Raw genomic sequence first — 13,440 nt, 5'->3', positions numbered from 1 at the left:
ACAACCCTAGTCATACTGGATTATAATTATCTGTTTGTTCATCTGTTTCACTAACTCTGGTGTGAGCTCTTTGGGTGCCCATTCTGTGCTCGTGGATAGTTGTATCCCCAGATCTCAACCTAGGGGAGAGAGGCACCGCATAGAAGATACTCAAAGTTATGGAAATAGATACTCTCCTTAGGGCAGATGAGGACAGTCTAGATGAGGTTAAGCTTCTAGAAAGAGTTCTGGATGTTACAGTGATGTATCTTGAGGCAGAACTCAATCAAATCATTCTCTAGCTTTCTTACTTTGGAAGAACTAGGTCAGCTCTTTAAATCCCACAAATGTGGGCTAATAATGAGAAATATCATGAGGTGGGAAAGTGCATGGACATAGGAGTGGAGCTCCTGATCATGTACAAACAGAACTTCCATGAACCCAACAGTAGACACTGCAAATTTAACAGGTTCTGTGAAGGTAATCTGTCCCTTGATGTACCGAAGGAAATAAAATTTTATTACCTGCTGAGAAAGCCATGAAGTAGTCACTCTTCTTAAAGTTGCCACTCTTGTCCAGGAAGTGGCCAGGGTCAAACACTTCAGGGTTGGGGAATTCTTTATCATCATGCAGCACAGAAGTCAGGGATGTTAATATGGTTGTGCCCTGGAATGAACAGATGAAAAACTGAGTTATAAAGAAGTCATGGAGCTGGAAGAAATGTTGGAAATTACTTAGTACACTCTTATGATCTATAGATGAGGAGAATCGGGTCCAAAAAAGAGCAATGACATTTCCAGGCAGACATAACAAGTAATAAACAGGTATAATTTTAAGGTCAGTGGCAGTGACCCTGCTAAAGTAGCTTCCAATTACATTTGAAGTCCTAAGTACTCAGGGATTTGATTGTCAAGCCTTCTGAACCCTATCTCTCTTCCTTATCATGACATTTGGACACCAGAGTATGTCCCCACCTGCCAGCCTATTTCATTATTTCAATTTTCACACATCTTATATGTGAAATATGGCTTAAAGTGGATGTCTCTTTGGGCTCTCAAAATGTCCAGACTATCTGTTTATAGATAGATTTAAAATAGAAGTCTGATCTAATTAGAAATTATCTCTTCTGGGATAATAACAACAAGCACAGTAACAGCTATTGACATGAAATTTGTTTTTCTTCATTTAAAAATGTGGAGGAGCTCTTCTTTACAGATGAATCCCAGCAAAAAAAAAAAAAAAAAGAAGAAGAAAAGAAAAGATAGATGAGATAATAAATTAGAAAAATTATCATTTTTCAAAAATGAAGATCTTCAATTAATGCTAAAACTATTAGGTGAATGACTTGGGAAGCTGGATATTCAAAGTCTTAAAATAAAATGTGGTAGATTTTTATTAGTTATACATGAAAACAGAACCTCTGCAATGGAGCGATCTGGCAGATGCCATTCTATTAAGTGATGAACATGGCGTCAACAATAATGGGATAAGTGACATTATAGCCCCTGCATCCTTAATAGAATTCAACGGTACATACACACCAACTATGTAGTTTTCTTGCCAAAATTGTAACTGGAATATAATCTTTAGAAGACAATCACACAGAACTAGACTGATGAACATTTTATATGACAACTGGCCTAGACTCTTCAAAAATGTCATTGTCATGAAAGGGAAGTAACAAACAGAGGAAAGAGAACCATTCTTGATTACAGGAAATAAAGGGATAAGAAAATAAAATTATATACTTCTTTCTTGATTGAAAACTAGACTACAAAAGAAGAAACTATAGAGGATATTTTTTAAAAACTATGAAAATTTAAACATAGGCTATATATTAGATAATATTATATCAATGATAATTCTTTGAATGTGAATCATATTGTTATTTAGGAGAAAGCCCTTGTTTTTAGAAGACACATACTGAAGTATTGAGGTGTTAAATGTAGTAGGTAGATATTTAGATATAAATGTAGTTTTATATATATATATACCTTCATATATAATACATATATAAATATATAAATAATGTTATTTAGATTTAAATTTTTTTAAATATAAAGTTGGGGGAAATTCCATCCTCTGAATTTATCAGAGAAAAAAGTCTATCATTTTGATTTTAGAAGTTTCCCCTTACATGCTTTTACATAATTAATGTGTAAAAATGTTTCTTGAAGATACAAAAGTAGATATGTTCTCAACAAATGTTGATGGAACTATTGGATATTCATTAAAAATTGAAATGATGCGTTACCATTACCTCACACTATAAATAAAAATTGACTTGGAATGGATCACTGATTTAAAGTTGAGTTAAAAGTATAAAACTTCTAGAAAATGATATGAGTAAGTGTTTGGGAATTTGTGCTGGCAAATATTTTTTAAATAGGCCACCAAAGCAGAAATAATAAAAGAAATGATTGATAAATTGCACATTAAAATTAATAACTTCTAGTCTTTGAAAGATGATCTTAAGAAACTAAAAGAAGAAGAAGCCACACACTGTGAGTAAATATTGTAAAGCATATATCTGATAAAGGACTCATTCAGAATATATAAAGAGCTACAACAATTCAACGACAAAAAGCAAACAATGTCGTAGAAAATAGGCACATAATTTGAGCAGGCACTTTAAAAAAGAAGATACATGATGGCCAATAAGGACATGAAAAGTAGCTGTGCATTATTACTCATCAAGGAAATGGATGTTAAAAGAAAATGTGACATCATTACACAAGTTGAATAGTAGCTAAAATTCAAAAAGACTAACCATGGTGAATACATTGAGCAAATGGAACTCTCATGCATTGCTGGTAGAATGCAAAATGGTACAACCACATTAGAAAACAGTTCATCAGTTTTGTATAAATTTAAACACTTATGTGACAATCCCACTCTTTACGCATTTACTGAATAGAAATGAAAATATGTGTCCATACAAATAACTGTATGAGAATGTTCATACCACTTTTATTAAAATAGCCAAAAGCTGGAAACAGCTAAAATGTCCACTACTGTTGAATGGATCATCAGTTTGTGGTATTCCACATGACAGAATACAACTCAGCAATAAAAGAGAATCAACTACTGTTACATGCAAAAATAACAATGATTCTGATCATGCATTTTCCTGGCTGGGAAATAAGAACTTAAAAACATGAAAGAGACATAATCTGGGCACATGAAATACAAATGGCCAGTCTAAAACTCAGAGGAAGTCATCCTTGCCCAAAAGACTGTTTTATCAGCCATCACAAAATTATCTCTAAGCAAAAAATTTTACCCTCTTCCTACTTTTCCACTTCAACTCATTAAAATTGAACATTGTTCTTCTTTGAGGTATGAATACACAATCTCATAAATGAATCTGCTGGATCGTAATGTATTTCCATTTTTGGAATTGTCTGACATTCTAGAAAGGATTATGATGTGTACACTATAGAATTTATGACACTCCCAAAAGACTATAGAGTAATACCATATAATTAGACATGTTGATATATTTTCAGCAAAATAAAAATATTTGCAAATGGGGATAAATAAAAATGTGTATGGTTCATTTCAATTCAAGTCAGGGTTTTACCACTCAGAGAAACTGCACCAGATTTACATTTTACTTGTATTTTCAGGACTTTCAGTATTGCAAAAGTGAGGATGAAGGATTTCTAACCCCACATTAGGAAAAAACTTTTAGATCCAGGCTAGCCAACACAGTAGCTACATGCCACACTTGGTTTTTTATATTTAAGTTGAATTAATTAAAAGTAAGTAAAATTAAAAATTTACTCCTCAGTTGCATTAATCATATTACAGGCACTCAATAGGCATATGTGGCTAGTGGCTACTGCATTGGACAGCACAAATATGGAACATTTCCATCACTGCAGAAAGTTCTATTGGATAGGGCTGTCTTAGACTAGTTGTCAGCAAACCACAGCCCATGAAAATCTAGCCTGTCACCTGTTTTGGAAAGCCCACTAGCTAAGAATATTAAAATTGAAAAAAATAAAAAGAGGAATAATATTTTGTGACAGGTAAAAATTACAAGAAATTTAAGTATCACCGTCATAAATATTGGAACACACAATCTTATTTCATTTATGTATGGTCTATGACTGCTTTTGTGTTACAATGGCAGACTTAAGTAGTGGTGACAGAGACCCATTGCCCCAATATTTACTATATGGCCCATTACAGAAAATGTTTGCCAACTCCTGTCTTAGACCATTATCTCCACCTAGCTTAATCGCTCCATCCTGTGATAGAAGAAATTATTGATCTGACTAGAAAGAGGGTAGATAGAATCAGCCACTCACTGTTGCATATTTCTATACTGGGCTGTTCCATGCAGAAGGGAATGGCCCATTCCCTTGGGTTGTGGGTTGTCTAGACTCAAAAGCCACCAGGCACAATGTGGTCTGCCATGCAGAGAAATTGATGAGCGTGCTCAGCAGGTGCAATGCTCCCCTCAAGCATGTCCTCAAATCTGATGTAGTAGATGGGGGAGACTGGCAATCTCTATCTGATTCCTTAGTCCATTTCCCGCTTAGTTAGCAATAGGAGGACAAACAAGTCTTATTAATATTACCCTCATGCCCCAATATTAGAAAATAAAAGCCTTTGCCTTAGTGTTTTTTGTTAAAAAAGAAAAGTAGACTTGAAGTCCTAACCTTTGCATCAGATCTGTGATCTCAGGGCAAGCTCCATTACTTCTTGATAAAGTCCTCAATTGACTCTTCTTCAGAAGATGGTGATAGTAATTGCAACCTTATCAAACTTATAATTCTTTTTCCCTCATGGAAACATAATTTTTAGTTATACTATTTTTATTTTATTAGTAATATGTGTTGGGTTCAAGTGGAATGGGGTAGCTTGCAGCATAGCAAGTATAAAATCTGAATAAACATAAAAACTATGTGTTGGAAGGTATTGCAAAGTTGTTAAAACAAAAACTTTTCTCAAAATTCCAGAGATGAGAGAATCTCAGAGAGGTCACCTGACGCCTACAGTCAATTTTAGACTGTCTTCATTTCCAGTTCTGAATGAGAGTAGGAAGCATTACATCATTCTGACTGCCTAGTGGAGGAGAGAAGAACTCTTTCTAGGAGAAGATAAGCTCTCTGAAACACTCCAATTTTTCATATGTAGTATCCCAAACTTACTAGGCATTCCAAAGAGCAACTATGCGGCCAGAAAAACAAGAGTTGGAGGAGACGGTAATAAAATAGACTCAAACTAGGTAACAATTCCCACCTCATTTTATGAGGCCAACTTTACCTTGATATCAGAAATCTGACAAGAAAATTTTGAGAAAGAAAATTGCAGGCCAATCTCTCTTATGACTATAAACATGAAAGTCCAGACCAAATAGCAACTCATATCCAGCTGTGTGCTTATATTTAACATATGTATATTTAGTGGAGAAAAGGAGGCCAAAATATATGACAACATCAATAGATGCAGAAAATCCTCTGACAAAATTGTACACACTTTCATGTCAAAATAAGAGAAGGCAAATTTCCCTAATCTATAAAGAATATCTACCAAAGTGTAAATAATACATGACTATCCGTTGTGCAATGTTAAACCCCCATCACCTCCTGGGGATAGAAAATGAAACAGGGGGGTCCTCTACCACCACTTTTTTGAACACTATCCTAGAAATTCTAGTCAATGCAATGATGCAATGAAGAGAACTTAAAATCTTGAGTACTAGAAAATACAAAGTAAACAAAACTAATGAACAAATGAAACTCATAGATACAGAGGACAGATTGGTCTTTGCCAAAGGGGAGGGATGTGGGTGAAATGGGTGAAAGAGGGACAAACTTCCAGTTATAAAATAAGTCAGGGAGATATAATGCACAGCATGATGACTATAGTCAGTAATATTGTATTGCATATTTGAAAGTTGCTAAGAAAGTATATCTTTAAAGTTCTTGTCACAAGAAAAAACATTTCTGCTAACTTTGTATGGTGACAGATAACTAGACTTATCGTAGTGATCATTTTACTGTGTATACAAATGTTGAATAATCATTTTGTATACCTGAAACTAATACAATGTTGTATGTCATTATACCTCAATAAAAACAGAAACTAAAAAAACATTAACCCATTCAGCAAGATTGTGTACATTGAAACGTTCAATGAATCTACACACAAATTATTAGCAACGATTAGTAAATTTAGTAAGTTTGCTACAAAAAAGGTCATCAAAATAATAAAATTAATTATATTTTCATATACCAAATACAAAGAAATGGAAAAGTTATTTTTAAAATTATACAACTTAGAACAGCATCAAAAATATTAATTCCTGGGCAAAAACTAACCAAAGATGTGCAAGCCATTGCACTGAAAAGAAAACATTATTGAAAAAAACAAAGAAAGCTCAAATAAATTAGAAGCATATGCCATATTCATGAATTCAAAGATTCAACACGTCAATTCTTTTCGAGATACCAGCTCTTTTCAAAATGATCTGTAGATATAATCTCACCCTGACAAAATCCCAAGGGAGTGTTTTGGGATATTAACAAACCAATACTAAAATTTATTTGAAAATGTAAACAGGTAAGAGTAGCCAAAACAATTTTGAAAAAGCAAAAGAAATTCAGAAGACTTAGACTGTCAGCTATCAAGACCTGCTATAAAGCTTTATAACACAAATTGGGTAAGATACAATTCCTTCAAGCTACCAAAAGTATGATTTTTGCATTTCTCTCATCTTGTGTTGATAGAAGAGTGGAACCATGTTGTGAATATGGAAACTTCAGGGGTGCTGAGGTCACTATAAGAGAAACAAATCTTACCTTAGGGATGAGGTAGTTTCTGAACTTAATATCACATGTCACTGCATGAGGAAGGTTGTTGGGGACGAGGTTAATGTATCTCTGTATCTCATGCACCACAGCATCAGTGTAGGGCATGTGGCTCTTGTCCTGCATGCAGGGGCTTCGGTCTCTGCCAATCACACGGTCAATCTCTTCATGGACTTTAGCTGATAAGATATAAGTAAGACTGATGAAAAAGAAGTAAAATGGCACATTTGTCACAACAATTCAAGGTTACATTAAGAATTATAAAGATGTCCCAACATCATTATAAACATAAATTATATGCCCATAACTTAGAGAATTGCTATAATATAGATACATACCACTCTACTACAAGCTAGGCATTCGATATATCTGTCTATACTTATCTATTACCATATAAGATAATTTACACAAATAGAAATGAAACTTTTCAAACTATAAACAGTTACCATATTAACTGAAGAAATCGTTGTTTCTTCACTGCATAGAGGAAAACAAGAATAAATGTAAATTTATGTCAAAAGTAATATTTGATGATTTTGGGGCCAGGCTAGTGGCTCAGCAGTTAAGTTCGCACGTTCTGCTTTGGCAGCGTGAGGTTCGCTGGTTTGGATCCTGGGGGCGGACCTAGGCACTACTTGTCAAGCCCTGCTGTGGCAGGCATCCTGCATATAAAATAGAGGAATGTGGGCATGGATGTTAGCTCAGGGCCAGTCTTCCTCAGCAAAATAAGAGAGGTGGATTGGCAGCAGATGTTAGCTCAGGGCTAATCTTCCTCAAAAAAAATAATGATGTTTTAAAAATTAAATTCTACAAGTGGATCTACATGTATGTAAGTCTTTGTGTGTGTGTTTGCACATATGTATATGCAAATTGCGATGGTATCCTCTTCAACCTCCCACTCCCCAGGGCAGCCTCTTTGAATCATTCTTGCTGTTTATTCTGAAATGTATATTTATATTTCTAAATAATGATTCTACTTCTGTTTCTATTTATTCATTTATCCAATTTTAGGCAATATTTAAGGAAGTCCTGGTATGAGTGATGAGAATTTATATCTCTGCTTCCACTCCATTCAAAATACACATGAACAGACACACACACATACACAGGCACTTCCCTTCACTTCACTTTCACCTATATATTTTGATCATAACTTTGATTATATCAATAAGCACTGTTTATACCATTATAACCATAAATATTGTTCACTGGTAGGATAACCATAATTATTTTTAATTTTACATGCTTTAAAACTTATGTTTGAACAATTTATATCAGTTCCTAAATTTCTAGTTGGCAATTCAGAATTACTTCCAAATGTTCAGGTAGATGTTTTAAACTCCTAGTAATAATTTTCAAAATGCTCAAACCTCAGATTATCAATTTCTTCTCTTTATTTTTCTTAACTTCCCTCACACCTTCTTCATCTACTTAGTACAATCCAAACCGGTTGTTTCCCAGGCCTGGGCCCAAGTACCCTCCCTGAAACTTCCATCCCTCTACAGGAGGTCTTCTGATTCCTGGAGCCCATGACCAAGTTTGACTTGGTGTCAAATGTTTGGATGGAGCATATCCTCCAGTATCTTTCTAAGAAGGTGGAAAGAGGAAGTAAAACTGTTGGTAAATATGCACATCTGAAAATATCCTTTTTCTATTAATGCATAAGATGATAGTTGCTCTTGAGAATTCTGATACCCTTCTGATTCCTAATCTCTTATATCTATGACCAGAATTATCTCTGAAAGTTTTATGATTTTAACTTATCCCTGATGTTCTGAAATTTCATGACCCTGTCTCTTGAAGTGCATGCTTTTATTTCATTTACTCTGCTGGACACTTGAAGAGAATGTTCTATCTTGATGGTGGAATATGTAGGTCTTTGATTTAGAAACTCTCTCTTTCCTGTGAGAGGAAAACAGTTACCTGCTCAAATAATTGTAGAGAGAATCTGTACAATTGTACAAACCTGTACAAATTGAGGAGGGAAGCCTCCTGTCTTCTGCCTCATTCTCCCCTAACTTTATTAGACACTTGGTACTTCCAACTAGTGAGAATTGTGGGGATTTTAGGGACACAGGTTAGCTTTTCCATGTTGGTGAATCTTCTTCTGACCTTCAGGCTACAACTTCATCTTCTCTGTTGAGGTAATTATCACCCTCCCTTCTGCTCTCTGTGTTTCAGAAATTTGTTGAAGACATCCTGGGTGCCTCCTATACTTCTCTTCTCCGACTTCAAAGGACTGATTACTTCTCATTTGTAATTAGTTTATGATAATTTCAATGAGACTCTGACACAAGAAAAGATAATGTATGCTTCTATTCTGCTTTGTACATCTGGAACTCTTCTGAGGTAATTTGTAAAGTAAAATTGTTCATAAAAGACAAAATTATTTACCCCCCCCCCCAATTTTTATTTTGGCAAACCCAGTTTCCTGGAAATAGACTTCTGGAATGATAAAATTCTTTTAGGCATGTCTTCTGTCTAAATAGCAACACCTTTCTTATGAATATAACTTTTTAGAATACTTCTCACACTGTAGAAATTTTCCGAGGCTGCCTAATTAAGTTTCTAGAATTTCCACTTATGCTTCTATAAGAAGAGTTTCCATCTTCCCTACCCCAGCACTAGAACACTGTATTTTCAGAATGAGGAAAGATTTCAGCAAGAACCTACCTACTCTTCAAAGTGGTCGTTTCTTAAGGAAATGAATATTCAATCTTAGATCAATTCTTGATGGCTGTTGCCTGACACAAATCACTTCCCAGTGGAATCCAGACACTACACCAAAACTTTATTACTTTCTTACTACCAACACTGTACTTCACTTCTCTCCATCATCAACCCCTGTTGTGCAAGGTTGTCTTAGTATTATCCCTTCATTAAGTTTGGACAAATTATAACTAGTGACACAGAAATTTCAATAATGAAGCTTCTCTAAGAAAAATAAGTTGCAGGAGAGTGACAGTGTCTTGCTAGATTTGTATTCTGAAATTCACCCTTTTCGTCATGTGTAGTCATACCTGTGACCTCTGGATGCTTTAACAGAAGCAGGAGTCCATATCTCAAGGTGGTGCTCGTTGTCTCTGTCCCAGCAGCAAATAAATCAAATGCAGTAGTTACCAAATTTTCAACAGTAAATTCAGAGTATTGGTTGTACTTTTCCTAGGAATGATTTAGAGCAATTATTTGGTAAGTTGGTTTACCAACATATTTGAATGTAATGAATACAAAATAACTTAGACTGTTATAAAGCTAAACCATCCTACAAACTGAATTGTGCAGTATTAGAAAAAGCTACTGCATGCTAAGGCTGACTGCAGAATAGTTGAACCAATCTTCATTTCTTATCCTCTTAAACCTTGCTTGCCTAAAAATTCCATTCACTATCATTTTTTCAGTTAGGTTGGCTTTGCAACATATCTTTTTGTGAATGAGATATAAGCAAAAGCCAGTTAGTGCCACTTATATTTCATTCTTCTTACTCAAAACACAGATGTGAAAGTGGAGGTCAGGCACACATCATCTTGGGACAGCAGTATTCAAGCATGAAGGTGAAGGTCTGTATACAAAATATGGTGAAGGAAAATGGAAGGTGCCTGACCTTGTGATAATTCAGGGCTACTGTACTAACCCTAGAATGGCTCACCAGGAGACTACTTGTATATAACATAAATCAACAAATTATTTGTTTAAAACATTGCTAATTGGATTTTCTCTTATTTGTAAATAAATATAATCTTAATTGAGAAATGGGTAAATTAAGGCCATATCATGGAAGATGTAATAAGCCTAAAACAAGAGTATGCAATTGTCTTCTCTGTTAAATAATTTAGTTGGACTCACTATTACCTACAGAGTCATTATGAAGTGAAGTTGTGCAAAAGCTAATATGGCAGCACATCCTAGGGCAGATTGCAGAGAAAGAGAATGGATTCACGAAGACAAGATGGGGCTGGCTACTATTATATTCTAGATATTCTGTCTCTCTCTCTATATATAGATATATAGGTAGGTAGATAGATGGATAGATAGACATTTGAGATATTGAAAGAGAGAGAGAGAGAGAGGGAATATATATATATATATATATATATATATTCTAACCAAACCCTAGGCCAGCATTAATTTAATGGTCCTCTTGTAATCTCCAGGTGACCTGTGGCATGTCTAATATTATGCAATCAGCACCATTAAGACATATTTAACTCTTTAAACAGGTGTACTTCCTAGACATAGACAGTCACCGCCCTTACTAAGATTGGTTTTCCACAGTTTTCTAAGCTTGTCAAATCAAAATTAGTTTAAAGTCAGTAAGAAGAGCAGAGTACTCATAAACCAATATTAATATTTTATATGTTGATGTGAATTTGGATATTTAGTGGCTATGTGTACATATCCAATTAAAATTACACTACACTATATAAATCAATGTAGAAAAAAATTGAAGAAGTGCTAAATAAATAGAAACAAATTCCATGTCATGAATCACACACAATATTATTAAATGGCATTATTAGAGTAATACCACAAAGATGGCAGAATAGGAAGTTCCAGGAATCACTCCCTCCATAGAAACAACTATTGACTTGGTATGAACTGTCTGAAACAACAATTTTGGGACTCTGGAGTCTAGCTGAACACTTACAGAATCCAGGGGAGTGATTTATCAGAAAGAAGTTGATAAATTTCTGTGTCTGATATATCAACTACCATTCTCTACACACTAGCTCCCTGCAGGCATCCACAAGGACAGTGGTCCTCATACCTGTCGCAGATTGTTAGTCATAGGGTGGGCAATGGGGACCTTGTCCTACAAAAATCAGGGTTGTGTGTTGATTGCTTGCTTTTGATCATGAATGGCTAGCACAGAGGCTGGACATTGTATACATTCCCAGAGGTTGCATGAGCTTTTCCACTTGCATTGGCAAGGTGATTTAAATGGATAGAATGTTTTTTTTTTTTTTTCCAATTCTTATTGGATTTAAGGAAATCTCTGTCAGGTCACTGACTGACTGTGGAGATCAGAGAACAGAGACTTCAGTGACCTCAGAAGATTAGAAAAGTTGTTTGGAAATATCACTAAATAAATAGATTACTGAAGACCTCCTTAAGTAATAAAAGCAATATCTACAAGCAGAAAGAATCTCATTTCCAAAGTTACCACATGACAATATTTAAAATGCTCAGTCCCCAAAGTATTACAAAGCATTCAAAGAAATAGGAAAGTATGGCCCATTAACTGGAAAAAAAAAATAAATTAACAGAAATCATCCCTTAGGAAGCCTGTACATCAGACTCAGTAGATAAAAACTTTAAAATTAAATTTCCTAAGTATGCTCAAAGAGCTGAAAGAAACCATGGAGAAGGAACTAAAAGACACTAGGATAACAGTAATAAACAAGTATAATATATCAATAAAGAGAGAGAAAATATTAAAAAATATAAATTCTGGAGCTAAAACATACAATAGCTGAAAAAATTTTAAAAATTCACTGGAACAGTTCAACAACAGATTGGAATAGGTAGAAGAAAGAAACAACAAACTGTACAGTAAAGACAGTAAAACTGGAATTACCTAGTTGCAGTCGCATAAAGAAAAAAGAATGAAAGAAATGAACAGGGACTAAGGGACACCGTGAGACATACCAACATACACATTATGGGAGTCACAGAAGCAGAAGAGATAGAGAGGGGCAGAAAAAAATATTTGAAGAAATAATGGCTGAACACTTCTCAAACTTGATGACCAGCATGAATCTACATGTTCAAGAATCTCAATGAAATCCCAGCAGAATAAACTTAAAGAGACCCACACAAGACAGATTTTAATTCAAAAAAACCCCCAAACAACAGGGGCTGGCCTGGTGGTTTGATGATTTGGAACCTGGGCGCAGACTTACACACTACTTATCAGACAATGCTGAGGTGGCATCCCATATATAAAAATGAAGGAAGATTGGCACAGATGTTAGTTCAGGGACAATCCTCCTTACTAAAAAAACAAAAACAAAAAACCAGAAGAAACCCAAAGAGACTATCTTGAAAACAGAAAGAGAAATTTACTCATCATGTACAAAGGATCATAAAAAAAAAATGCAAGAGCTGATTTTTTCATCAGAAACAGCGGAGGCCAGAAGACAGTGGGATAGCATATTTAAAGCAGCAACAGAAAACTGACTTATCAAGTCAAAGGATTATCAAAAAGAGGAATAAATTTCCACATTCTGTCCTGGCATGTAAGGAGCTTAGAAATTTCCACTCAATCCTAACAGAAATAAAAACTGAACAAACTAAAAAATGAATAACACTTCTTAGATCCATCAGATAAGTGAAGTCATAGGGAAAACCACTGCTTCCAAAATTGGAGAGACAGACAAGTAGATACAGAGAATCATGATTTAGCAGAGCAGAAACCCATGAGGAGAAACTTCTGCAGGAAGCGGTACCAGGGTAGGAAAAGCTAAACCACAATAATGAATTGCTGGAGGCTTAGCGTGGGTTAGTCTGAGAGTAAAAAACTCCACGGGGACCCAAAGTCCCTTAGACTATTCTTATTTTTCTTAATTCTTTTTTCTCTTTGTTGTTCTGATTGGGTGATTTCCATTACCTTGTCTTTGAGGTTGCTGACCCATTCTTT

At 34.9% G+C, this 13,440-nt stretch overlaps 1 protein-coding gene and 1 long non-coding RNA gene across 2 annotated transcripts in view; one reads left to right on the top strand and one right to left on the bottom strand.

Moving 5' to 3' along the window:
• Positions 1 to 10,385, top strand: part of LOC139074002 (uncharacterized) — a 33,350-nt gene extending 22,965 nt beyond the window's left edge. Inside the window, exons 2-3 of the long non-coding RNA XR_011523269.1 lie at positions 8,985 to 9,152; positions 10,297 to 10,385. This is a non-coding gene — a long non-coding RNA (uncharacterized lncRNA). The remainder of the gene's footprint in view (positions 1 to 8,984; positions 9,153 to 10,296) is intronic.
• The window catches only part of LOC103559690 (cytochrome P450 2C19-like), a 28,053-nt gene that overhangs the window by 1,662 nt on the left and 12,951 nt on the right, over positions 1 to 13,440 (bottom strand). The window contains exons 6-8 of the mRNA XM_008533405.2: positions 9,824 to 9,965; positions 6,795 to 6,982; positions 504 to 645 (exon numbers count right to left, since the gene is read on the bottom strand). Of these exons, the coding sequence (XP_008531627.1) occupies positions 504 to 645; positions 6,795 to 6,982; positions 9,824 to 9,965 (472 nt within the window). The remainder of the gene's footprint in view (positions 1 to 503; positions 646 to 6,794; positions 6,983 to 9,823; positions 9,966 to 13,440) is intronic.

This window comes from Equus przewalskii, chromosome 1 (assembly GCF_037783145.1).
Source record: "Equus przewalskii isolate Varuska chromosome 1, EquPr2, whole genome shotgun sequence".
In the NCBI taxonomy this organism is placed as follows: Eukaryota; Metazoa; Chordata; class Mammalia; order Perissodactyla; family Equidae; genus Equus; species Equus przewalskii.
Note: the sequence above shows the minus strand (reverse complement) of the source record. Positions and strands in the feature narration are given on the sequence as shown.